This window comes from Montipora capricornis, chromosome 3 (assembly GCF_036669925.1).
Source record: "Montipora capricornis isolate CH-2021 chromosome 3, ASM3666992v2, whole genome shotgun sequence".
Classification (NCBI taxonomy): domain Eukaryota; kingdom Metazoa; phylum Cnidaria; class Anthozoa; order Scleractinia; family Acroporidae; genus Montipora; species Montipora capricornis.
Window position 1 is genome coordinate 17,419,102 of NC_090885.1, and position 25,922 is coordinate 17,445,023.

At 40.9% G+C, this 25,922-nt stretch overlaps 4 protein-coding genes and 1 pseudogene across 4 annotated transcripts; 1 reads left to right on the forward strand and 4 right to left on the reverse strand.

The window, feature by feature from the left end:
* LOC138039907 (melatonin-related receptor-like) overlaps positions 1-318 on the reverse strand; it is a 3,438-nt pseudogene extending 3,120 nt beyond the window's left edge.
* Positions 223-1,752, reverse strand: LOC138041170 (melatonin receptor type 1A-like). Its single transcript, XM_068886939.1, has one exon. The coding sequence runs from the start codon at positions 1,746-1,748 to the stop codon at positions 786-788; it is 963 nt and encodes a 320-aa protein (XP_068743040.1). The 5' UTR covers positions 1,749-1,752; the 3' UTR covers positions 223-785.
* A 2,994-nt stretch (positions 1,753-4,746) lies between these two features.
* Positions 4,747-7,817, forward strand: LOC138042458 (melatonin receptor type 1B-B-like). Its single transcript, XM_068888351.1, has one exon. The coding sequence runs from the start codon at positions 4,764-4,766 to the stop codon at positions 5,886-5,888; it is 1,125 nt and encodes a 374-aa protein (XP_068744452.1). The 5' UTR covers positions 4,747-4,763; the 3' UTR covers positions 5,889-7,817.
* A 976-nt stretch (positions 7,818-8,793) lies between these two features.
* On the reverse strand, positions 8,794-24,043 carry LOC138042450 (probable methyltransferase TARBP1). The gene is made up of 6 exons (XM_068888339.1): positions 23,398-24,043; positions 20,249-20,626; positions 18,719-18,788; positions 15,496-18,097; positions 10,992-11,187; positions 8,794-10,077 (listed from the first exon to the last, which is right to left on the reverse strand). Exons 1-6 carry the CDS (start codon positions 24,016-24,018, stop codon positions 8,977-8,979), a joined length of 4,968 nt encoding a protein of 1,655 aa, XP_068744440.1. The 5' UTR covers positions 24,019-24,043; the 3' UTR covers positions 8,794-8,976.
* On the reverse strand, positions 11,501-12,764 carry LOC138041726 (uncharacterized). Its single transcript, XM_068887457.1, has one exon. The coding sequence runs from the start codon at positions 12,740-12,742 to the stop codon at positions 11,501-11,503; it is 1,242 nt and encodes a 413-aa protein (XP_068743558.1). The 5' UTR covers positions 12,743-12,764.
* Positions 24,044-25,922: the final 1,879 nt, after the last annotated feature.

Genomic DNA, 25,922 nt, shown 5'->3' on the forward strand with positions numbered 1-25,922 from the left:
CAGTTTTTGTACCACGACCATTTTTATGATGGACAAGGTCACGTGACACGGTCATGCAAAGAAATATCAAAAAGTGAAGTAAATAAAAAGCCAATCACTTAAAGTTCAAATGAAGGCGACTGAAGGCAATCACCGTCCTTTTTTTAATTATTTTAAATGAAATGTACACTTGAAAATTACCTTTCTCTAAAAGCTCAATTGTTTTTCCTTGATTTTCTCCAACCGTTCCCGTTTTGATATATTGCTATCGATGAGTTGAACATATCCAACAATTTTCCTTAGATAAAATATTTCTCTTGAGTGTGAAGATTACCTCATTGTGCGCAGTGATGCGCTTGTTTAGTGAACTTTTTCCTGATCAATTTCTTCATGTGTGGATGCAATGGAGAAATTCTCCTACATTAAGCGACGAGGAACGCAATTGCAACAAAAACAACGCTTCAAAATATAAGTATTTTGCGATAATTCCATCTCTGTCATGTTGCACAACTTAAGCCTGGCAAAGTATGGAGATTCGCTCTCAAGCAAGGTTACCTACCATTCTCGTGTTCTACAGAAAATGAGCAAAGAAATGTTCTTCAAGGCTTGCGCACGTGCAGCCCGATTTAGTGCCAACTTTTTGTCATTAAACAAATAATATTGCTATGCCAAGCTTGCGTCGTCGTTACTCCTTATCAGCTACTTCAAACTGCTCTTTCCTATGTAAAATTTCTAGTGTAATATACAATAGACGATACGTCTGTTTCATGTCATAACTCTCCTCAGATATGGAGACTGGAAGATGTTTAAGTTTCCGAAAGTCTTGGTGATGTCTCATTAAGGTTACTTTTGGGGCGCACTTGGTTAATAACCTTGCGAAGCTCTTCTTTGAATCGCTTGCTAACAAGAGCATAAATGAACGGGTTGATAGCGGAGGATAAAAATATCATAAAAGTGTAGAACAAGTACAGCTGGCGGGGGAGGGTAAGAGAACCTGTTGCCGTGTCGATGGCGTCTATGACCAATACAGGAAGCCAACAGAGTGCAAAGCCAAACTCAACAACAATAGCGGTTTTAGTGATGTTAGCTTCTCGAACATTCAGTCGGTACGCTTTTTCTGACATCACGCAATTGCGTCGCCGAAGTCTACGATAAACACGCCAGTAACAAAAGGATATGACCACCGTTGGAACGCCGATGAATGCCACATCGAGGCTAACTGTGTATGCAGTGTTAATCTCGAACGGGTAAAGACACAAAACTTTGCCAGGTTGGAAGGTGTAGTTGTCTGCTCCAGATATTAGTGGCGGAATCGAAAAGCTGAAGGTGACTATCCAGACGATGATCAGAAATCTGATTGTGTTTCTGGTCGAAAAGACCGTCCGGTACTGGTTGGGTTTAACTACACAGTAAAACCTGTTAATGGCGATGACTGACAACGTGTTCAAAGATGCCGTTGCAAAAGATATGATGCAGAAACCTTGAAAGCGGCAAAGCGATTGATTGTAAAACCAAACTCCTTTAATGATCACTCCATGGGATAAGGGCATCACTGTTACAGCAACGAGAAGGTCAGTGCTGGAAAGAGCGACTATGAGGACATCTGTTAAGGTAAGACGGCGACGATTTCTGTAAGCCAAGATGAATACGAAACCATTACCTAACAAGGCTAAGCAGTTGATAATTATTAGAGAGGTTGCTTCAATGAAGATCATCGAATTTGTTCTAGTAGCGAGGTCTCGGGCAAGTCGCTTATCCACGAACGACATGTTGTTCAAGAGCTCTTCTTCGATTTAGAAACACTATGTGAGAACACTAATGTAATTAACATTTTAAATTTCTTGTTTAACAAAAAATGCAAGGTGCATTTATTTAAGAAGTTGTCGCGAACATTCATGTACTTGACAGCTTTTTCCGAGCTGTAGAGACCCTACAACAATGAATCAAATATTGCAGGTGTTTTCTCTCTCTCCCTCTTTTTTTTTTCTTGGATCTTTGTTTCGGAGCTGGAGAATTAGTGACGATGTTTAATAATTGTAAAGTGTTTGGCTCGGTCCTACTTCAACATAATATTTCAAGCTACTGTTAGAAAGGATGGAAGACATCCTAAGAACTGGAAACAGTCCTTCATAGATCGGGAGATTAGGGTGTTGAACTTATTGACAGTCCATCCCCACACCGGTCTCGAGTGAGCGCAGCGAACGAGTGAAATATTTTTCAACACGAGATGAGAATTTTCGCATCTTCAAGCGGCCATGTAGTATTCTATTTATTTTATAAATACTAAATCATTTCCCGAAAGGTATCGAAAGGCGCGATTTCATATGTAACCATAGCAACAGTGATCTTTTCAGGTATGAAGATATTATGTTTTCTCGTGAAAGCTCACTTGGTATTTCATTGGTGTTTATATAATAATAATTATTATTATTTCACAGTTCTTTTTTTCTGATTTTGGAAAAGAAATATGGAGACTTTGATGAGTTGATATTCTGTGAATTAATTAGAGTAAGCAATTTACGCCTTAAGTCGCCTTAAGTTACGGCGATATAAGGTCCCAGAGTAGATCTATTTAAAGAAGAGCTTCGCAAGGTTGTTAACCAAGCGCGCCCCAAAAGTAACCTTAATGAGTCATCGCCAAGACTTTCGGAAACTTAAACATCTTCCAGTCTCCATATCTGAGGAGAGTTATGACATGAAATAGACGTATCGTTTATCGTATATTACACTAGAAAATTTATAATTCAGGAAAGAGTAGTTTGAAGTAGCTGATGTGGAGTTAATATGAGTAACGACGACGCAACCGTGGCACAACAATGTTATTTGTTTAAAGACAAAAATTGGCACTAAATCGGGCTGCACGTGCGGCAAGCATTGAAGAGCACTTCTTTGCTCTTTTTCTGTAAAACATTAGAATTGTAGGTAACCTTACTTGAGAGTGAATCTCCATACTTTGCCAGGCTTAAGTTGTACAACATGATACAGATGAAATCGTCGCAAAATATCTATATTTTGAAGCGATGTTTTTGTTGCAATTGAATCCCTTAAATCTCGGAGAATGTCTCCATCGCATCCACATATTGATCGGGAAAAAGTTCACTAAACAAGCGAATCCCTGCGCACAATGAGGTATTCTTCACACTCAAAAGGAATATTTAATATCAGGAAAACTGTTGGGTATGTTCAGCTCATCGATGGCAATACATCAAACGGGAACCGATGGAGAAAATCAAGCAAATACAAGTGAGCATTTAGGGAAAGGTAATTTCCAAGTGTTCATTTCATTTCAAATAGTTAAAAAAAGGGATGGTGATTGCCTTCAGTAGCCTTCATTTGAGAATCGAAGCGATTGGTTTTGTATTCACTACCCTTCGTGATACCCCCTTTGCATGACCGTGTCACGTGACCTTGTCCATCATAAAAATGGTCGCGGTACAAATCGGACGCCAGAAATGGAAAGAGCGTTATGCAGTTATTAAGCATGTCAATTTTGAGGCCACTGACATTTTGGTGAGCGATTTTACAGATGGCAAACTTTGCCATCCAGGCCCAAATTGTTCAAACGATGGATAGCGCTATCCGCTGGATAAATCACTATCCAGTGGATAAGTAATAGCGAAACCAGTAGCGCTATCCAATGGATATAGTGATTTATCCGGCGGATAGCGCTATCCATCGTTTGAACAACTGGGGCCAGGTCATCCAGTCAATACTCTTTGTTTGTCCCTCCAAAATTTTGCGTAAGCATTGTTTCCAGTTTCTCTTGACACCATTATAAGCCCCATTTCTGGCCTCTATTTTGTACCCCGACCACATTTTATAATTGACAAGGTCACGTGACACGGTCATGCAAAGGGCCTATTGGTTAAACATCTCACGCGATACTGATTCTCAGCCAATCCGACCAAACATAACAGTGACCGTCTCACTTGCGTCTTCCTTGTCGCGCTTAGCGCCGTCTGCCAGCGACGATTTGTTTTGTCTGTGTTTGGTATTTTGATTATCTGTGACTTTTGTCAAAGGGCATTGGCACGTACGTCCAACGTTTGCCATTTTGCTTCGTTCACCCGTTTAGTATCATCACTATGTCGTGACATACATAAGAGCCTGTCTAGATGGACTAATCAAAGGGAATTTAGGATACAAGGCCGGATGACAACAGCGCTCTAAATTAAACATGAACTCAGACTCTTGTTTTAATTCGTTGAGTTTGCCAAAACTAGGGGAATCCTTCTGGAATTGCTATTGATGCAAGCTTAACATAAACGGTTAACTGTTCAAATGAAAAAAAAGAAATAAACGTTTGCATGACAACGGCCTCTTACGCTGGAAAAAGGTTTTTGAAGTAGTTCTCTAAGTCTTTTTACTTCAACTAAAAGTGCTTCTTGCACGGAGGGTAGGGTAGTTGACGCTTTGTGAGGCCCTAATCAGTGGGGCATTTGACGGTAAAAAATGTCAGCACGGGGGCGGGGACATTTGACCATTTTTTTTGGTAATAGTCAAACGCCCGGGGGGTTTGCCCGGGAGGGGGGGGAGGGGGATGGGCGCTATTGGAATTGACGGATACATAAGTTCACCACCCAAATCTCCGATCTATTAAGGACTGTTTCCAGTTCTTAAGATGTCTTACATACTTTCTAATAGTAGCTTGAAATGTTATGTTCAAGCAGGACCGAGCCAAACACCTTACAATTATTAAACATCGACACTAATTCTACAACGCTGAAGAGCAGATCAAAGAAATAATAATGAGAGAGAAAACACCTGCAATATTTTATTAAATTATGAAGGGTCTCTACAGCTCGGAAAAAGCTGTCAATCATTTGTATGCTCAAGACAATTTCTTAAATAAATGCACTTTGCTTTTTGTCAACAAGAAATTTGGGTGGTTGATTACACATTGCATGTTTTCACGTTTCGAAATCAAAGAAAAGATCTTGAACAAAATGTCGCTCGTGGATAACCGACTTGCGCAAGACCTCGCTACTAGAACAAATTCGATGATCGCCATTGAAGCAGCCGCTCTACTAATTATCAACTGCTTAGCCTTGTTAGGTAATGGCGTGGTATTCATCGTAGCTTACAGAAATCGTCGCCGTCTTACCAGAACAGATGTTCTCATAGTTGCTCTTTCCAGTACGGACCTTCTCGTGGCTGTAACAGTGATGCCCTTATCCGATGGAGCGATCATCAAAGGGGTTTGGCTTTACAACCAGTCGCTTTGCCGCTTTCAAGGTTTCTGCCTCATAACCTTTGCAACGGCATCTTTCAACACGTTGTCAGTCATCGCTATTAACAGGTACTACTGCGTTGTTAAACCCAAGCAGTACCGGACGGTCTTTTCGACCAGAAACACAATCGGATTCCTGATCATCGTCTGGACAGTCACCTTCAGTTTTTCGATTGCGCCATTAATATTCGGAGCAGACCACTACTCCTTCCAACCTGGCAAAGTTTTGTGTGTTTACCCATTCGAGATTAACACTGCATACACAGTTGGCCTCGGTGTTGCATTCATCGGCGTTCCAACGGCTATCATGTCCTTTTGTTACTGGCGTGTTTATCGCAAGCTTCGGCGACGCAATCGAGTGATGTCAGAAAGAGCGTACCGACTGAACGTTCGAGAAGCCAACTTCACTAAAACCGCCCTTGTTGTTGTGTTTGGCTTTGCACTCTGTTGGCTTCCTGTATTGGTCATAGACGCCATCGACACGGCAACAGGTTCTCTTACCCTCCCCCGCCAGCTGTACTTGTTCTACACTTTTATGATACTTTCATCCTCTACTATCAACCCATTCATTTATGCTCTTGTTAGCAAGCGATTTAAAGAAGAGCTTCGCAAGGTTCTTAACCAAGTGCGCCTCAAAAGAAACCTTAATGAGACATCACCAAGACTTTCGGAAACTTAAACATCTTCCAGTCTCCATATCTGAGGAGAGTTATGACATGAAACTGACGTGTCGTCTATCGTATATTACATTAAAAAATTTATCTAGGAGAGAGTACTTTGAAGTAGCCGATAAGGAGTTAAGTAACCACGACACAATATTGGCAAAGCAATATTATTTGTTTAAACACAAACTAGACGCTCCATGAGCGTAAGCTGGGTTGCCTGTACTACGTGTTACACTAGCACAGAAGGCACTGAGTTGGGTGGTATTGAACTGCAGCGCTCCAGTTAATTTTTTTCAAGTGGGGGGGGTCATGTAGACCATTTGAGGGGTCACCCAGACGTCGTGCCAGCGGTAGCCCATTGGCTCACACGGTGAATTATTTTGTAATGTCCTGTCCCATTTTGAGTTCTTTCACTCTTTTAGACTGAAACACGCAATGTAACTTGATCACATGAGGCCGCTGAAATTGACGTCACTTTCGATTTTGCGATTTATTTGTGCAGCCAAAAGTACAATAGAAAAATTGAGCGTCGCAAAAATCGCCCAAACTGATTTCCGCTGATGGTAACTTTTTTACATGTTGTTGCTGCTAGGAATTTATTTATTCTCGATCGACTCTTCCTAAAAACTTCCTTCTCAGCTCTTCCTAAAAACTGCGCATCAACATTTATTTACTTTAATTTACAATAATTGTTTTGCATAAAGAAGGCTAGCAAAATCTGTACCTAGTTTAGTTCGCATTTTTGAACGTTAAAATAGAATTTCCGGTGTGACAGCAAGTCTTATATTTTGAGGTCTCCCATCCAGAACGAGCTTACCTTGAGTGAACTGTTGTCGTGAATGGCTGTCAGACGCGCAGAGTACACGCTTAAACTTTCTCTGAAAAAGAAGTTGAAGCAAACTTGATTCCCTTCTATTTTCTTCAATCTTTCACAATTCTTTGATGGCACCTGACGTCACGGCAGTCATCTTGGTGGAAAGAACAACAGCGAAAAAGTCTTTTGGGAATTTGACTCTATTATTATTATTCAAAACAAAAGCTAACAAGAAGTTTGGTTTTAAAAACTTTGGTTATAAACGTTAACGCTGTAAAATCGACATTTCGATGTCGACGTGACACCATTAGCGAGCTGAAGATCTACGACGACGACGTCGACGACAACGCCTCAAAACAGTGATATCATTGGTTAAAAGAGCATAAATAATCGTGCTGCACGTGCGGCACGGATTATTGCTCATATTTTTGCGGTTCTCTGCATCACGACGACGTGAAATCACCAAATTTTAGGTTTGGACGACAACGTGAGCATGCAACAGAGAATCTTTCATTCTCTATTTTCACTCTGAAATCGCTCGTACCAATTTATTTTTAGGATACTTCGCCCATATTGTAGGACGTGAACGAGATGGAACAATCGCGAAAGACTTATAATAGAGCAACGTTTTATTTTGAGGTGACGTTTTCGTTGACGTCGCCGTCGTAGATCTTAAGGTCCCTAAAACTATCAAGATATAAAGTTGAGTGGAATGAAAAGAGCTAATACATACAGAATAAGAATACACATATTGTTCCTAAAATACACAGGAAAAAAATATGCTAACAAAATGAAAAATGAAGTAGAAACGATAAAATCACGAGGCGAAGCGATATGAACAAAATATTTTAAAACAGCTTTAAGCTAATGGAGTCTTTTTGTTTGTTTAAAGTAGGCTTTAAGTCCCTTATGAACAGCATCTCAAACATAAGGCAGTCCCACTTATTTTTGCACTTCTTTAACATACTGAAAAGTCTCGAAAGGCTGGAAATGTCACTGCCATGCGTCCGCATGTGCTCGCCTATGGCGGTCTTGTCCCCGTGTTCGTCGACTCGTTGGTGTAAGTGTCGGCTTATATAGCCGACATAACCAGCCTCGCACTGTACACGACTTTCTGTTTGCTTACCAGTGCAGGTTTTTGTTCCATAGGTTTCAAGTCATCGTTGAATTTGCGACTGGTAAATACGGGGGATAACTGCACGTTAACCTTTGAAGATAGTTCTGATGTTTGCGTCTTCAATATTGGCTGATCGCTGACATTTAAATGGCAGCACAATGCGCGTAACTTGTGATTTTTGGCTGGCTGTGGGTTCTTTCTAAAGATCGTCCATAAATTTCTTCATAATTGATTTGATTAAGCTTTCAGGGTATTTAAGCTCGGGAAAAAAACCGCTCAAGTTTTTGGCATTTTTGAGTGAAAGCATTTATCAAATTATGAATGCTTATGTTTTAGTGTTTATCGAATTTACGTTCCATTCGTGAGCTCCATAAAGGTATATTTTGTCCATAAATGTCTTCATAATTGATTTGATTAAGCTTTCAGGGTATTTAAGCTCAGGAAAAAAACCGCTCAAGTTTTTGACATTCTTGAGTGAAAGCATTTATCAAATTATGAATGCTTATGTTTTAGTGTTTATCGAATTGACGTTCCATTCTTGAGCTCCATTAAGGTATATTTTGTTTAAAGATCCTGTAAAACACCATTCGCGTTACATCGGCTTCACCGCCATTGCATGCTTGTACTGTGTCCACCGGATAAAATCTACCTGAATCTACGCATTTCTACTACCCCCCGAAACCTACCATAGAGCATTTATTTGCTCTTTTCTGTAAAACATGAGAATTGTAGGTAACCTAGCTTGAGAGTGAATCTTTTAGTCGCATCTTTACTTCAATACCCTTGGAACCAATCCAATTGGACCATACTTTGTCAGGCTTAAGTTGTACAACATGACAGAGATGGAATAATAGCCAAGTACGTATATTTTGAAGCGATGTTTTTGTTGCAGTTGCATTCCTCGATTTTCTTCATCGCACCCATATATAAAGAATTGATCAGGAAAAATTAACTAAACAAGCGCATCACGGCACACAATGAGGTATTCTTCACACTCAAGAAAAATATTTAATCTCAGGAAAATTGTTGGGTATGTTCCGCTCATCGATAGCAGTATATCAAAACATTTTGGGCCGACTGTGTAGGATTTTTTTAGAGCGTTGCTACAGAGCTCACTTCTACATGCAATACTGCACGTGTATGTTGGCCGCTTTCGTGCGTGACCAATAAATCAAGGCGCCCCTGCGAGGACCCTCTGTCTAGTGTATTCCCACACAAGCAGAGCGCCACTGACGTGCACATTCAAGGATCTAATGATCCCAACTTGAGGAATCTCGACACAAACATCCAAGATCTGAATCAGTTCCACAGGTATTCCCTCTTTCTCGTGACCAAGCAACAGAAGTGACTTTTCCGGAAACCGATACTGTGTCAAGCTCTTGCTGTTGGCGGTTTGCTCCACGCCCACCAGGGTATATCCCTCGTGGCGCATGCTCTCTAGGTACGACTTGAGTTCAGACATGCGCACTTCTTGAATGTTCATCCATTTGGCGGCGCTTACGCTCAGAGATTTGAACTGGGCATCCTCTACCACATGAGTGTTGCTAAGCACCAGCGTCTGTACGCCAAAAATCTCACAAGTTCGGCACAAGCCGCCAAGATTCGGGGCCTTGTCAATTAGCGATGCGACTACGATCAGTTGCCCAGCGGCATTTTTCCGCAAGTTGGCCAGGCGCTGTTCCTGCAGCTCGAAAATCATTTCTTCATCTGGTGGGATCACCTTCCACGGCGTGATCTTTTTCTGGACGTCACCGGTATGTGATCCCCAGATCCCTTCATTGCCGTTACCAATCGCTTCACGCATGCTTTGTTTGTTGATTGGGTCCCCTAACAGTCTTCGCCTTATTTGATCGCCGATATTCTCCTCATAATTGAAAGAAGGGGCATTCTCCATTTGAGCCATCCTTGTATCATCAGGGTTAAGAAGCGGTAATCTACAAGGGGCCTTTTCAGCGGAAGAAGACTTCCAAGCGCACACACCCAATGGTCCCTGTATGAAGACATTGGGAGAAATCCATTCTTCATCAGTCACATCTGACAAGCGGGGCAGAGTTTCGAACAAAGTCTGCATGGAGAAGTCTCTGTAAGGGTGCACGTCTAAAAAGAAGAAATCTGCCAACACACGAGTCTTCTGACGAAGTCCCTCGTTGTTTGCTTCCAGGAAGTTCACGCACGACTTGATTATGGCGTGGTCTGATATGACGTCACTCAAATTCTGCCGCTGGCAAGTGAGCCACATCTTCTGCAATGTGACCTGGGCGTAGGCCTGGACCTGGCAGAATGAAAAAGGAAATCAGGAGACGCCAGTTGCCGCGCTATTTGAAACACAGAGAGCGCTGGCTTTTACGCGCACGTTACTATGACATCAATAAATCAATCTGTGCATTCTCCAACGGCCTGGTCAGTATCCTTCACGTGCTCACAGCATAATCAACTGAGCTGTTGCAACCCTGATACTTTGGCCTCATCAACATGGCTCAGCTTCGAACAAATCCTTTCACTGGCAGAAAACATGCTTTAGTTAAATTAAGATATTTTTTTCCTTGCGATGAAGCGGAAAATGGCAGATTTGACAATCGGTGAATATTGGGCAACAGATAATTCAATAAGTAAATTTGATGGATTGAAGATACTGGCATTGTACTCGTGAGGCCACACCCGGCCAGCAGAACTTAATCGTAGGTATGATAATTTTTTCCCAATGAGTTGTTGATTTACGGCTGTTATTAATCATGTGCACGTTACGTCACAGTCGCCATGTTGGATGGCACATTTGTTCATTTTGTTCACATTTGTCTTCAGATGTCGGTCGCAAACCACCAAAAAGTCGTATCTATTGCAATCTCCTTTAATTTGTTCGTCCTCTATATACAGAAAACTACTCGTCTTAAACTTTGATGAGGACTTATAAAATCCAAACAGAAGGCGACAAAATCAAAACAGGAGCCTAATGCTCAGAATTTTGGATCATTTTTGGACGAAAGAATGTTTCGGCGGCAACAAAAAAATGTTTAAGTATGTTATCTTTGAAATCTCCCTTGGGGGCGTATCCAATGTTCCCACATGTTTAACTCTGTGTTTCCAGAATTAGTCACCGATTTCTTTTATTCAGTTTCGCGTCTTGCGTTCTTGGGTTTTATCAAATTAAATGAAAGAGTATGGTTATTATACATGAAGTTCCCTTACCATGACATGTGACGTCAGAGCCCAGGGAAGAACAACGGGAAAAGCATGCCGGAAGTAGGCTGCCTGAGAGTCGGAGTTTTGTAACGAGAATTCACCGACTTGCGCCGCGACCACGAGGAAAGAAGAGACACTGCCAGCCCGTCTGCTAACGTCGTACTTTAGCTGCTCCCAGAGCAACGCTCGCAGCCCCGGAAACCTATTAGAATAGAACAGAATTCAATTGATAGCTCGTGATACCCCCATTTCCTGCTTTGAAACACACTAAATGAAATTACTAGATTCTGACGGGACAAGTGGAGTAATAATAATAATAAGAAGAAAGAAGTAAAATCGTTCTCTGGTAAAAAGTTTTGAAAAAATTATGAGCTTTCGACAGACTAAACTGCTGCCTTCAACGGATAAAAATGTGTGAAGCCTAAAAGTGAAAGAAATTTAAATATAACGAAAAATTCGCATAAATTAAAGGATAAAAGCATGTAGTAGAAAGAATGTTAAAAATGCTAAGAAAATTAGTGTTTCTTTAAGAGAATGTGATATTGTCTTGGGAGCGGGCACGAATTATTGTCTGCCCCAACAGTTTTTACCGTGTGCCATGACTCCAATGTCTTTCTACTCCGGTTGTTCGCTTTGTCAATGATTTTAGAATTGTTAAAGTCAATATCATGATTAAAAGTCCACGCGTGTGTCACGACATTTGAGCCTTTAGTACAATGCCTTAAGTTCCTCATATGTTCCTTTCTCCTAGTAGTAAAGGATCTTTTAGTTTCGCCAATGTAGCTCCACGGGCAAGATGCGCATGGAATTTTATAGATGACATTGCACTGGTCGTCTTCGGCAGGTCGAAACTTAGGGATAGGGAAATGCTGCTGTAAAGTTTTAACTGGTCTGCTAGTGACTTGAATGTCGTGTTCCTTGAGGATTCTTGTGAGAGGTTCCGTGATGCCTTTGATGTAGGGAAGGACTGCAAAGTTGCGTCGGTTTGTTGGCTCAGCCCATTTAAAGAACATACCAACCAACTCTTCTGGAGTAGGTGTAGGTGGTGGAGGCCTCGTTTTCTTTCTTATAATATCAGCAGCGATTTTTTTGGGATAGCCGTTGGAGTGTAAAGCGGCGCAAACACGAGCAGTTTCACGGGTCTTTCCAACTTGTGTGTTGGGGAGATTCAAAGCTCGATGCAGGAGTGTCTCAGCGGTGCTGATTTTATGTTTCCTGTCATGGTGTGAATGGAAGTCAAGATATCTATCCGTATGCGTGGGTTTGCGGTAGATGTCGACCAAAAGTTTTCCGTTATCGCGCGAAATGAGGGTGTCAAGAAAGGGTAGTTGGCCGTTGGACTCGTGTTCGATGGTGAAAGAAATATGCTGATCGATTGAGTTCAATGAATCGTGGAAGGAGGCAACAGCGTCACTCTTAATAATGCAGAAACTGTCGTCTACATACCGCTTCCAAAATTTCGGCGAGACAGTAGTCGTGTTGATTGCTGTTTTTTCGATTTCTTCCATGCATAGGTTGGCTACTACAGGGCTGACGGGGCTACCCATAGCACAACCGTGGATTTGTTTGTAGATGGTGTCATTGTAAACGAAGAAGTTATTGGACAGCACAAAATTCAATAAGGAAATTATGTCCTCGATGTCTAGGTTGGTTCTGGAATGGAGAGACAAATCATCCTCTAATTTCTTCCTGATATAATCGCAAGCTTTGTCGACAGGGATGACGGTGAATAGAGACACCACATCAAAGGAAACCATGGTTTCATCATCTTGGATGTTAACGTCGGCTATTTCGTTAGAGAACTCCTGTGAATTAGCAACTGAGAACCCATTACGATTTTGGATGGGTGCAAGGATGTCGGTGAGGAATTTAGAAGTGTTGTAAAGTGCAGAGCCAATGCAAGTCACGATAGGTCTGAGAGGGTAGCCATCTTTGTGGTGTTTGATAGAACCGCGGATCGCTGGTGGAATGCCGTCGGTAGATCTTAATTTAAAGTATGTATAGTCATCAATCTTTTGTTGTCTCTTAAAGTTCAGGAGCGTCGCGTTCAATTCACGCTCGATTCGATCCGAACGGAGATCTTCGCTGTTGCCTCCTTCCACGATTCATTGAACTCAATCGATCAGCATATTTCTTTCACCATCGAACACGAGTCCAACGGCCAACTACCCTTTCTTGACACCCTCATTTCGCGCGATAACGGAAAACTTTTGGTCGACATCTACCGCAAACCCACGCATACGGATAGATATCTTGACTTCCATTCACACCATGACAGGAAACATAAAATCAGCACCGCTGAGACACTCCTGCATCGAGCTTTGAATCTCCCCAACACACAAGTTGGAAAGACCCGTGAAACTGCTCGTGTTTGCGCCGCTTTACACTCCAACGGCTATCCCAAAAAAATCGCTGCTGATATTATAAGAAAGAAAACGAGGCCTCCACCACCTACACCTACTCCAGAAGAGTTGGTTGGTATGTTCTTTAAATGGGCTGAGCCAACAAACCGACGCAACTTTGCAGTCCTTCCCTACATCAAAGGCATCACGGAACCTCTCACAAGAATCCTCAAGGAACACGACATCCAAGTCACTAGCAGACCAGTTAAAACTTTACAGCAGCATTTCCCTATCCCTAAGTTTCGACCTGCCGAAGACGACCAGTGCAATGTCATCTATAAAATTCCATGCGCATCTTGCCCGTGGAGCTACATTGGCGAAACTAAAAGATCCTTTACTACTAGGAGAAAGGAACATATGAGGAACTTAAAGCATTGTACTAAAGGCTCAAATGTCGCGAAACACGCGTGGACTTTTAATCATGATATTGACTTTAACAATTCTAAAATCATTGACAAAGCGAACAACCGGAGTAGAAAGACATTGGAGTCATGGCACACGGCAAAAACTGTTGGGGCAGACAATAATTCGTGCCCGCTCCCAAGACAATATCACATTCTCTTAAAGAAACACTAATTTTCTTAGCATTTTTAACATTCTTTCTACTACATGCTTTTATCCTTTAATTTATGGGAATTTTTCGTTATATTTAAATTTCTTTCACTTTTAGGCTTCACACATTTTTATCCGTTGAAGGCAGCAGTTCAGTCTGTCGAAAGCTTACCTGAGAACGATTTTACTTCTTTCTTAGCATGAATCCTGGTAACGGATCTTCAATATTTTTAAATAATAATAATAATAATAATAATAATAATAATAATGATAAATACTCAATACTGCAAAATGATAGATCAGCTGAAATATAAAAAAAGATAGCTGGTATAAACCTATGTTCAGTAGTAAAATTTATCTGTTATAAAACAAAAAACAATAAAAATATATAAAAGAGTTAAGTCACGAAAGGTACGGGTAAAATCTACAAACTACATTTATGCTCTGATTTGTCTAAATCAAGCAAATACTTAAAAGTCTTTAATTAAAAAGTTCTTAATTGAGGTTTTTAGCCGGAAGATCTTTTGGTAAATTGTTCCATTCTTTTCCTGCTGTAAATTTAAAAGTGAGTTACACTGTACAACTTGGAGACCCATTGAAGTCAACATGGCAATCACGCGCGTACGATTAAGAACAAATCCACTCTCGAGGGAACCACCAGTGGGTTGAGTTGTGGGTTCTCTATTCAGCTTCATTAGAATTCGTTAGTTTTTCTATGGATTGTTCGATTTTCTTCTCCCGACAAAACAAATATCTCGGATGTCATCTATAGTATCATCCATTGGCGCTGCTGCGTAAAATCAATTGTGGCTTTTGGAGGGCATGGAAATCTCTTTCTCAAACCTCCCTTTTAACGCGATCATCCAGTAACCTTTATATGCGCAATATTGATGTTAATTGCATTGAAAGCAGAATCAAACCACCCCCAAATTGACAGCCATCGTCTTTCACTCATGAGTTGCATTTGAACCAAAAAGCGTAGCCGATAATCAGGAGGCTACGACTCTCATACTTCAATCTTGGACAAAAATCGTTGAGACTTTTATCAAGTTTTGTCCTTCTGGACAATAACAACAACGCAAAAGCTCAGCAAAAGCCCCTTCCCCACCCATAGCAACGTTGTTTTTGAAGAAGAGGAAACTGTATAACCGAGCCATACCTAAAGGGGAGAGCAGGATTCGCAACAAGCAGATTTTCTTTATGGAAATAATTTGTTTAGATACGGAATGGGAGTAAAAGTAGGTTTCAGTGCGGCATTTTCAGACAGCAAGCCGTTTTTTTGATGCCGACTTTCGAATAGTACAAGTGACAAATCTTAAATCCAAGGGTGATATTTAAGGCTTATGATTGGCCGAAAAGATCTCCTTTCGCGAAAAAATCAATCTGAAAATGTAATTTAGTTCTTCAAAAAGCCTTAACACAAATACAGTATATTGAAGTTGGACGCCGCCGGAAAGGGGCTTCTAGGAAAAGCACATTTCCATTTCTAAATGAATATTTCATCTGTGTAACATGGAACTAAATGGTGAAATCAAGAGAAAGGTTATTTTTTTTACCTTCCAAAAATGAGTACCATTCCCCACTGGAGATAGTTTCGAACTGAAACTTGATTATCGGAGAGAACTGCGTTGAATATTCCATCTAAAACTTCCCGGGCAAACGACTCTGCTGTATCAGTCTCAAGTAAACTGGAAAGGGCCACAAGAATTGCCTGCCAGACTCGATGTTTTTTGCGATGATAGTACGAATTGATGGATGACTTTCGTTTCTCTTCCCCCAGCTCTGCATTCTTAGCGATCAACGCATGGACAATGGTCTCCAACAGTCTCCTGTCAAGCGCTTGTCTAGGGTTAAGCGTTACGAGTGTATTGATTGCGTTGACTCTCACACGCGTGTCATCGCGAAGTTCATCCACGTTAATGGGGCATATCACGCGTTGCTTGGCCAGTCCATAGACGTACTCGAGCACGTAATTTGTTACGCGTAGAGTCTTCTTTTCCCTGGGTCCAAAAAGGCAAGCTTCTGTTATAAAATCGAGATGGACTTCTACGCTTTTCTTTCGATCTTCTTTAGTTACTTCAAGAGTTTCAGCTTTACAGCTTTGGTCACTATTAGGAACGCTACACCAGAATTGACACAAAGGACCAACCACGTGATTCATCACCCCAGCGCGATCGTCTGCTAGCGCCGACAGCTCTGCCCAGTAATTTCGCACCAACGTACTGACAGGGTGCTCGCTGGGAAGAGTTAGAAGACACGGGTTACAAAATGCTCTAGCAGCTTCCTTCAGCGTTCGCCAGAAGTAGATATGGTCACCCTTTGGTCGGTCCTGAAATGTCCACCAGACGGATTCCAGAGACTGGCGGCATAGCGCGACATCAGTAATGAGCATGCGTGGAGTTAAAAGTCGAACACATCTTATGACCGGTATTACTGCTTGACCTGAACCAAGAGAAAGCGCCTCCAGCGCTGCTTCAGGGAGGGCCTCTAAGAAATTCTCAAACTTTTCGTCCAAGTCTTCGCAACGATCTAACTCTTCAAGGAAGAACCCAATGCTACTCCATTGAGCCTCAAGGAATTCCGACACAAGTCTTCCCCACCCTTTCTTCATGGACGCTCTTGTTTCTACTTTGGTGATAACATCCGCTGGATCTGGAGGGTACATTGCCTGGGGTGTTGGAAACTCGGAACACAAATCGAAGCCAGCTATCGCCTCTAATATACGTTTTCTCACAAAGGTTGAGTTTGTGTATGGATCAGAGTTTAGAGCACTACAACAAAAGGAGAGGCACCTCATGGATAGCGCAAATGAACACCAATCGCTTAATGAAAGTTGACGCCGGTCTAACTGTTTCCTTTGAATGACCTCCTTGCTTCTTTCAACGAGGTTCTCAATGAAGTGATTATAACCTTCCAATACTTGGCCTTGGACTGAAGATGTCATAAACTTGCAGAGTTCAGATGACAGATCAAGAAATGGAAAGCTGCTTCCAGCGCATGTGAAGTCTATGGGAGCAGCGGTGAGCTTTCTTAACAAGAGATCCAAGATATCGGGTCCAGCAGACCTTAACAGTGAGGCCATGATTTCCAATGAGTGATCGATCTTTTGAATTTTTTCAAGGGGCTCATTTGACCCTTGAGCTGCCTGCTGACTCGTGTTATTCAAGTGGTGTAAGACTCCAGCTAAGATCATGGCCGCCCTTGCAGTTCTCACCTCTGAAGCATAAACGTGGCTATGCGCATGCTGCAACACACCCACGATTTGATGAAACGTTTCTTTCACGAGCTGCTCGCTGGTTGAACTCTTTGAAAACTTGAGCTGTGCATCACAACCAATGACCACCAGTCGTACAACAGACCTTACTTGTTGTTCCTCGCCTGATAATTCTGGCGTCTCATTGCTAAGAAACGCGTGCACGCGTTCTCTGAGATGGTCAAACAGGTTTGATGAGCCAGGTTTTTCCGGATTCATACCACTTTGTTTTGAACCTTTTGATGAAATAATGTCACAAATCGTCCAGATCCAACAAACTGTTGCCTCCCACAAATTGCTTCCTCTCCGCAAGCAATCGTCTTTCGAAAGAAGGGAAACGAAATCTCCGATGTCACTCCACTGGACTCGTTTCGGATCTGTCTGCTTTATAACAGCCTTTACTAGAAAACTCTGAATGGCACTTGACATGTGCGGATTGTAAGCTCTAAAGAGAGGAAATATGTTGCGAATACTCATCAACGAATCTGAATCCCAAGAATGAGTCGGTGGCAGATTTGCGAGCATCTGCGTCATGAACACCAACGGAACCTGGGTGAATTCTTGCCTGACGACTGCAGATAGAAGTTCGGCGCAAAACGATGGTCTCTCTTTGACTGACAATCTTGAAGCAAACTCGGTGAAAAACCTGACAACTGCCGACCCCACAGCAGGTGGATCTCCCCTTGCTTCATCATCTGTCCTTGCATAGATGGCGTATTCACCGACGAAACTCATCAGGGGACCAAATAGGAATCCCCAGTAACAGGTGCTGAGGAGTGGAGAGCTGCAGTCCAAGTCCACATGGAGAAAGTCCAGAATGGCCCATCTGCATATAAACCTGTTGTCATGTTGAGCAGCTCTGTGGTACAATGTGAGGAGCCAAGAAGTATCCAACAGTCTCAGACCTACATTACAGGAAAAAGAAGCTAAGCAAATTCTGTGATGTGCACGTGACACAGCGGCACTAGAATAAATAGATCTCTGGCCTATTCCTAACGCTACAATTATTCTTCCAAAAGTTTTTTTAAAACACTAAACGTTTTTTTTTAAGGTACTGTATTACATGTAATCCTAAGGGTCCAGTTTTACACTCAACGGCAACCACCATTGTTTCAAATTGCCAGCATGGCACAGAATGGCTGGAAATCTATCGATGGTTTGAAATTCACCCAGAAGCGGTTATTCAGGGCAATTACCAGGTGGGATCGAGGCCTCTGCGGACTGGAACACAATCTACTAGGTTACTTGGCCACAGGCCCTAATTGAGCCAAAACCGAAAATTGTACCATGGGCAATACCAACTTCTAGTCTAAGAGTTATTATCTCTTCAGCATTCCAATCCATTTCTACGGATAAAATAAAAACAACTGGTCCAGCTGAGAAGTCAAGATAATTATTAACAAATTCTTATTGGGTTAAGTCTGTAGGAATCCAAGGTAAAGTTGACAAATAGTACTCATTAAACAAAACACAAACAGTAATTGTTAAAATCATTATTCCAATGCATGATATAGATTTCCATGTACCATTTGTCTTTTCCTTGGTGGCATCTGTTATACTGGATATTCGTGCCAACACTGGTTTGATAATGTGTGCCTTCAAATGAGAAAATAAATTTGTGTGTGTCAAGTGATGCTCATACATTGATTAGCCAGGATTGTTTTATAAAGACTCACTCTTAACCCCCAATGCCCCAACAAGTACACAGTCCAGTCAGCTCAGTTGAGAGTGTACTGGACTTTTCTTGCAGGTGGTCGTGGGCTAAAACATTGACTGAACCAACACTAAGTGTCTTACAATGACTGGGGAGGGGGACATTCTTCTTCATCTACAAATGGATAGACTTTCAAAACGTCTTGGATAAGAGCTATTTACCATGGATCGGCAGGTACAAAACACAGGTCTCAGCTGGTAACAGGTCATTGTTTTACCAATACAGAAAGTATCCTGAACATCCATTGAAGCTAACCTTTGACCTAATTAAGAAAAACTAAAGTTTTTAGGCCTAATATTAGCATTTGTAAACAGTTAGGGTTGTTTCTGTATTGGTAAAACAATCACCTGTGACCTGAGACCTTTGTTTTGCACCTGCCCACTGTAGATCCATCTCACATACAACTCTGTGGGACATCATTCAGCATGACTCGGGTGGTCAATTCGGAAAGAATCTTCCAAACTGATTACTGATCAATGATCCCAAAAGTAGACAAAAACGTAAAGGATTCCACAAGCTGAAACTGGTACATTGTAAAACTGGTAATGACAGTCAAGAAATGGAACAAAACCAATGATTCTTACTGTAACTGCCACACAAACAAAATTTTGTAGTTGATAAGATTCTTTTTCTCTTCTAACCAAGGCCACTAATAGTAGTTCCTTCAAGCCTTGCAAACAATATGTACTGACATTACTTTCCGTAACTACATGTATTTTGCACACCACCATTGAATGTCAGTTATCTTTGATGTAACGTACCATACATGTAGGTCAGAAAAACCCTTTGAAGTATCTAACATACAGATTTAGCCAAGCCTAAGAGCAGAGATCCCGGATTATTTGTTCTTACAATAAGTTAACCTGGCTTGAGCCTGCGATCCAATCGACACACAGCACAAGGTACCTGGTCAGTGGTCAACTTAAAAAAAGCTGACCTTCATGAGCTCTAAACTTGAGCCTGCAATATGGTCATGTGATACCAGTCAGCAGATACCTTGTTTTGTCAAGTGTCAATTGACCATAACATGGATGCCCAATATCAAAGATGTATGCCGTAAACTACCTGGAGTATGGCCGCCATCATTTTTGGGCACGAGTACATTGTATACATCACGTTTTGATTGTCTCTAAACTTGTGCCTGCGATATGGTCACATGATACTGGTCACATGGAGGGGCAGAGGTACGGTTATACAGTGGCCAAAACCAAATTTTCTCGCACAGTTGGGTTACCATATTTTCTTACCAATGGTGCTCTGTGCGCAGCTTCCCTAATAATCCTCCACATGGAATAAATACAGAAATTTGAAAAAGGAAAAAAATATTGCATTGATTGTTCACCTGCTTTTCATCGAAAGTCTCCATCAAAAGTACATAATCTTGCCATATACCTCTCAAAGTCTCCTTGTGGTCAGATGACCAGTAGAAAATGTTGTATCCTCTTTCAGACATCACTGATAAATCCCATGGCAACTTATCTAACAAGTCTAGTGCTCTCTTCAACAAGTACATGGTTCTTTTTCTTGTTAAAGGCTGATTTATCACAAGACCTTTCTGAATAATTTCCCAAAATTCAGGCTGGTCGAAAAGATTGTAGTTGTCTCGACTAAAGAAAAAATCTGCCAGACCACAGAGAATAGCGTAGGTTTGATCAAATGTTCCAAAGCGACAACCAGCTCCTTTGCTTTGAAAAATCTGTTTCACCACACTCCAAACTGCCTGAAATAGTTTAGAAGCAGAATTTAATGCTATCACAAAGCCTTATAACCAAATCCAAAAAAACTACTATTATTGAAACTTTTGACACAGCATGCTTTAAACCAGATCCCTGTTAAGGAGTCAAATCATCTGGGCTTAGAATACAATACAATACAAAAATATACAATACAATACATACGTACATGACCACTCCCAATGGAGGCTTTTTGATAAGTAACTCTATCACCTTACTTTAGAGAATTTGCCACTGGGTTTTAAAAGGAACTATAATCAAAAAATCTTTTTTTTTTCCCTTTGGATTTCAAAACTACACTAAGTGACCCAAAAACTATGTTTACTAAACACTAAGTGACCTACGCTCTAAGCCTTAATTAATTTTTAATTAAAAAGACACCTGTTTATTTCAACTGGAATTTCCCTATTTAATGGTCCACCATTACTAACTCTAAAAGATTTCAAGAGGGATGGATCGAGGAGAAAATGACGCAACTGAATTAATATGCAGCATGGGAGTTTCAGGCTTTCAGATTTTTACACTTGTGTTTTGCAAATAATTATCATAAACTGTGTTTACACACTGAAATTTTAAGCTATTGAGTGAATGACATCACTTTTTCCTAGATGCAACCCTCTGACGACCAGTTGCTCAGTCTTAAACATGATGGTGGACTGTGAAATCCAAAACTTAACCTCCAAGTAAACAGCCTTTGTTAGTTTTAATTACTTAAAATGTTACAGTGAAACCAATTCTTTGTTTGTGCATCACTTTGCAATATTGTCATGCAATGTTGCGTTTTTGATTGGCACTTTGCCTTGAGCAAGTTGAAGGTTCAAATTTTGCAAGTTACATACAGTTGAAGTCCAACGGTATGCTGCGAACTGTAATTACATTGTGAACCTTCTCCATAGTTGTTTTGGAATTGATACCTTTTAATTAATATTTTGGAAGGCCCTTACAACTTGCGTTTCACAAAACTTTTGACAAACAGTTTCCGAAGTTTGTTTGAAATTCCTGAAGTTCGCTACAAATTTGGCAATTTCATTACGTAGTTGTTATTCAAATTGTGAACTTAGAAACGAAGTTGTGAATTTCACCACGAACTTTGTTGGGAGGTTCGCACCGTTCCGTGTAAATTTCTCGGAATTTTCTTAGAAGTTGTGGTTACGTTGATTGCAAATTACTGGTTTTAAAATGGGTTATAGAACGTTGAAAACTGAATATTCCCAGATGTCACCCAACACCTGCCTAAAAATAGAATACAATTTCTGTCGTGTGAACTTCTACGCATGGTTGCTCAAAAGTACTTTACAGTTAAATCTATCAGAGATAAAAAGAAACCCTATTTTCAGGACATACATCATTCTAGAAATAGCGCAAGAAACAAAACGTCTTTACATTTCTAGTGTAAACAAGATACGAGTCGCGCCATCGGTCTGTGATGTGAAGTCCCGGCTCTGTACCTGTCAAATAATTTACCTTTACGAAGTAAACATCAAAAAACTAGTCTTGCTTGGTTGAGAAATTTTTTCACTTTGTTTAAATTCATTTGTAGTTATATTACCAAACCAACTACACCGAATGATGTGAACTTTGCTCACGACGAACTTCGCAACTTCCCAACGAAATTCGATGTGAAATTCACAACTTCGTTTTGAAGTTCACAATTTGATTGACAATTACGTAATGAAATTGCCAAGTTCGTAGCGAACTTTGGGAATTTCAAACGAAATTCGGAAACCGTTTGTCAAAAGTTTTGTGAAACGCACTGTAAAATTGATTAGAAATGATTAATTTATTCAAAGAACGTTTCAGTGGGGAATCCAGTATTGGCGAACGGATCTTTCGGGGAAACCAGTTGCGTTTAAATTAATGCTAAGAAATCGTGGTGTTGGATTGATATTTCAACCCCCTTACAGTCCTCAATTAAATTACTGTGAGTTTTGTTTCAGGTCGCTGAAGGCGTATTTGAAACAACACAAACTGTTTTCAATTGACTTCACAGAACTTGCGCTTTGCGGTAAACCGTCACATTGGCGATACATTGTGGATTTTTTAATTTAACAAAAACATTACTTTTTGCACAGCCTCACGAGTCCTACCCAATGTAGAGTTATTATGCTGTAAATTTACATGTATATTGTGAAAAATAGAGTTCAAGGTGTGAAGTAAACACCGGGCAGCAAGTTGAAATTTGAACTTGCAACTTCTTCAGAACAAACTGCCAATCAAAACACTAACATTGCATCACAGAATTGCAAAGTGGCATGCAAATGAACAAGCGGTTTTACTGCAAAAATGAAAAGACAGTATGAGTGTTGATCGTGGCTTTTTCGTGTGCAGTGGTGTTTGAACATGAGGCAAGAGGTTGTTACACTCAAGGTGCAATTTGGGCAAACCTGAATTGGCCAAACTTGAGAAAAGTAAAAATAATGTTCCATATAAAATTATACTTATTTTGACCATTAACTGGAAATATTGCAGATGGAACCTTCCAAATACAAGTCTACTTTGCTTCAAAAAAATGACTAACTTCTTACCACCTTTCATAGCTGTTATACTAGTTTTAAAAAGCTTTTCTCAATCCCGCTATAAAGCTTCAAGCTTGTATAAACCTTAATTCTCTTCTGCTCTTATAACTATATATATTTAGCCAACTATACTACGTACTGGGTACTCATTCAACGTATTATCAAAATCGATGGCTGTGTGTTGTCAAAGGGCAGTATTTTAGAAGAATAGTATCGATTTTTTTAAAGTAGATAACACTCACCTCGCATCTATGTACAGTCTTGAATTCCAAGAAACTTGGTAGGACAAGACTAGTTAACTTCGCACACAAGTCGTCAGATGTATGCGGTAACAGAGTCAACATTTTTTGGAACAGCTCATCGCCTTGTTCTCCGAGCATAAGGTTAGCATCTTTAGAGGCATTCAGAGCGTCTGACTTAGCAAAATTTCCAATAAGATCCAAAGTTACCGAGACGTCACGAGCATTCTCCTCTGCGAAGCTTTTCTCCGCAAGGTAGCGATCAAAAATCTGGAGGGATTTGCCACAAATCACTGACTGTACGATCGTTGGGAACGCCGAAAAGCAAAAGGCTACGATATCGTAACAAATATGGAGCATTTTTCGATGGTTTCCAGAGAACTTGTTCGCATCTTTCGAAGGATAAGAACGGTATACGACTGGCCAGCATATTTCCTTCACAACTTCAATCGCCAAGTCGGCACTAAGGTTTTGAGATCTTTCAAGCGTTGACAATACCAATTTCAGCGATTCTAAGAAGTTTATATCTACCACTGAATTCTTTTCCTTTACAAATCGGCTCAGGACGGCTGGGATCTGAGAGTGATCGGAGTTTTCACAAATGAACTGTAGAAGGTCGGCCATTTTCCCTCATGAGGCGAACAAAAGCAACAGGCGTACTATGGTACCGAGGCTATCTCGGGTTAAACCACAGGCACCCCAAGCTCAATGCGAGGGAAAGCCAACAAAATTATAAGGATTTGTATGGCAATCCCGGTAAACGACATGAGAAGATAATTTTACGAAACAAATCTCAATTAAAAAGCCTAACCTTATTGCCATTGCGGGTCGCTTCCTTCCTGTATGTTTTTTTTTTTTTCCAGATTCGACGCGAATTGAGCCATTATCGGTTCCTCGGTTGTCAAGGTCCTCGGTTGTCAACTGTTCGAATAAAGAAATAGGGAGCTTACGCAACAGGACGGCAGAATGACGAAAAAACTGCCGCGTAAGATCGGGAATGCACAGTCTCGCGCGACGTTTTTACGCCATTCTGCCGTCCTGAGTCTTCCAGCTGTCCTGTTGCGAAAGCTTGCTAATAAATACCAAGGCTGAACACTGAATTCTCAGGAGCCCACCAAATTTAGTCAAATATCCCCGCTGGAGAAAATGTTCCCACGGTTACAACTCCACCATAGAATTCAAGGGTAAAGTTTTTTCTTTCATTTCAACCCGCTAGCCGCGCAATCGGTCAGATTTTCAAGTCGTCTACATGCACAACTAAAATTAGCGGCGGGTCTAAAACACAGGTCACTCGTTGCAGGTCATTGTCTTACCTTTTTTAGAGTAACCCAAAACCCTCAATTTGGCTAACCCTAAGACTAAAAGCCAACCTTAGGCCTAGGGTTAGCCAGATTGCGGGTTTTAGTTACTTTCCAAAAGGTAAAATAGTGACCTGCGAGTCAATTCACGTCGTTGTCAGGACGAGGACGGCAAAGAAATGTACCAAAATGCAAAACGCACGTACAGGGCGTGCAGAGCCTTTGTTTTTGTTTAATAAAGGTGCGGTAATAGATGCTACAAAATCGAGATACAAAACGTGCAAAATTTCTGCGTAGCGAGTTTCAAAGCGATGTAGCAAATATTACCGTGCACTCTACAAAATGTTGTGTTGAACAATTCTTTGTTGTTGCACGCATCTGAATTTGTTTGCACAAAGAAGAGAGAGCTCTAGCTACTACTTATGGCAACATTATTTCAATTTGCGCCACAACGGGATCGTTGGATGGACAGCCAAGTCGTCATGACAATGCTTGCCTGAATGGTAAGAAATAAATATGGCGGACTTAATTGAGCTTGAAGACGAAATTTCTGTGAATTTAATCGATAAAAACCAAGAAGCAACTCCTTATTCGAAAGATTTATTGAAAGAAGAAGACAAATTCCGCCTATTAAACGACCTTAAGCAACACCCTTGCCTTTGGAACTCGTCAAAAGTTGTATATAAAGACAGTGTCGCTAGGGCTAATAGGGCCAATGGAAAATTCCACCTTGAAGCAAAGTTCATACATGCATACACCTGTACATACATAATATATTTTAATTTAAGCAGGTTAAAGGCCTGGGAGCTAGAGAAAGCTGATGTGGACCTGCAGCTAAAAAACTGTACAGAAATGAAAGTAAATAAAATCCCACTTTTCGACAAGAAAACAAAACTGACTCTTTGTGACCCTGAAAAAGTCGCGCCGGATATGCTGCAAGATCTTCGACCTCCAGCTCCTTGACCAACTGATGGTAAATTCCTTTACTCTCCCTCCTAGCAATCTATCCCATCATGTACCACTTTCTTTTTCTCTTTCGTGAACAGTCTCTAGCTTGCCCAAGTATAACACCAGATATGCCTCCAAGGGGCAAAAGTAAGGACCGACACTGGCAAATTTACCTTTGTATATGTTGCCTCTAAATTATGGGAAACGATACCAACAAACATGAAACGGCTCTATTAGTAGCTTTAAAAAGCGGTATAAAAATTATCTCCTCAAATGTCAGTC

Bases quoted from the DNA above. Each gene is read 5' to 3' on its own strand.
- LOC138041170 (XM_068886939.1), bottom strand. From the start codon at position 1,748: ATGTCGTTCGTGGATAAGCGACTTGCCCGAGACCTCGCTACTAGAACA.
- LOC138042458 (XM_068888351.1), top strand. From the start codon at position 4,764: ATGAAGGGTCTCTACAGCTCGGAAAAAGCTGTCAATCATTTGTATGCT.
- LOC138041726 (XM_068887457.1), bottom strand. From the start codon at position 12,742: ATGGTTTCCTTTGATGTGGTGTCTCTATTCACCGTCATCCCTGTCGAC.
- LOC138042450 (XM_068888339.1), bottom strand. From the start codon at position 24,018: ATGGCCGACCTTCTACAGTTCATTTGTGAAAACTCCGATCACTCTCAG. The intron at 18,789-20,248 runs GTGAACAATCAA...TCTCATTTGAAG, and splicing joins AGACTTTCGATGAAAAGCAG to GCACACATTATCAAACCAGT. The intron at 18,098-18,718 runs GTACATGGAAAT...CCTGTAATGTAG, and splicing joins CACCAAGGAAAAGACAAATG to GTCTGAGACTGTTGGATACT.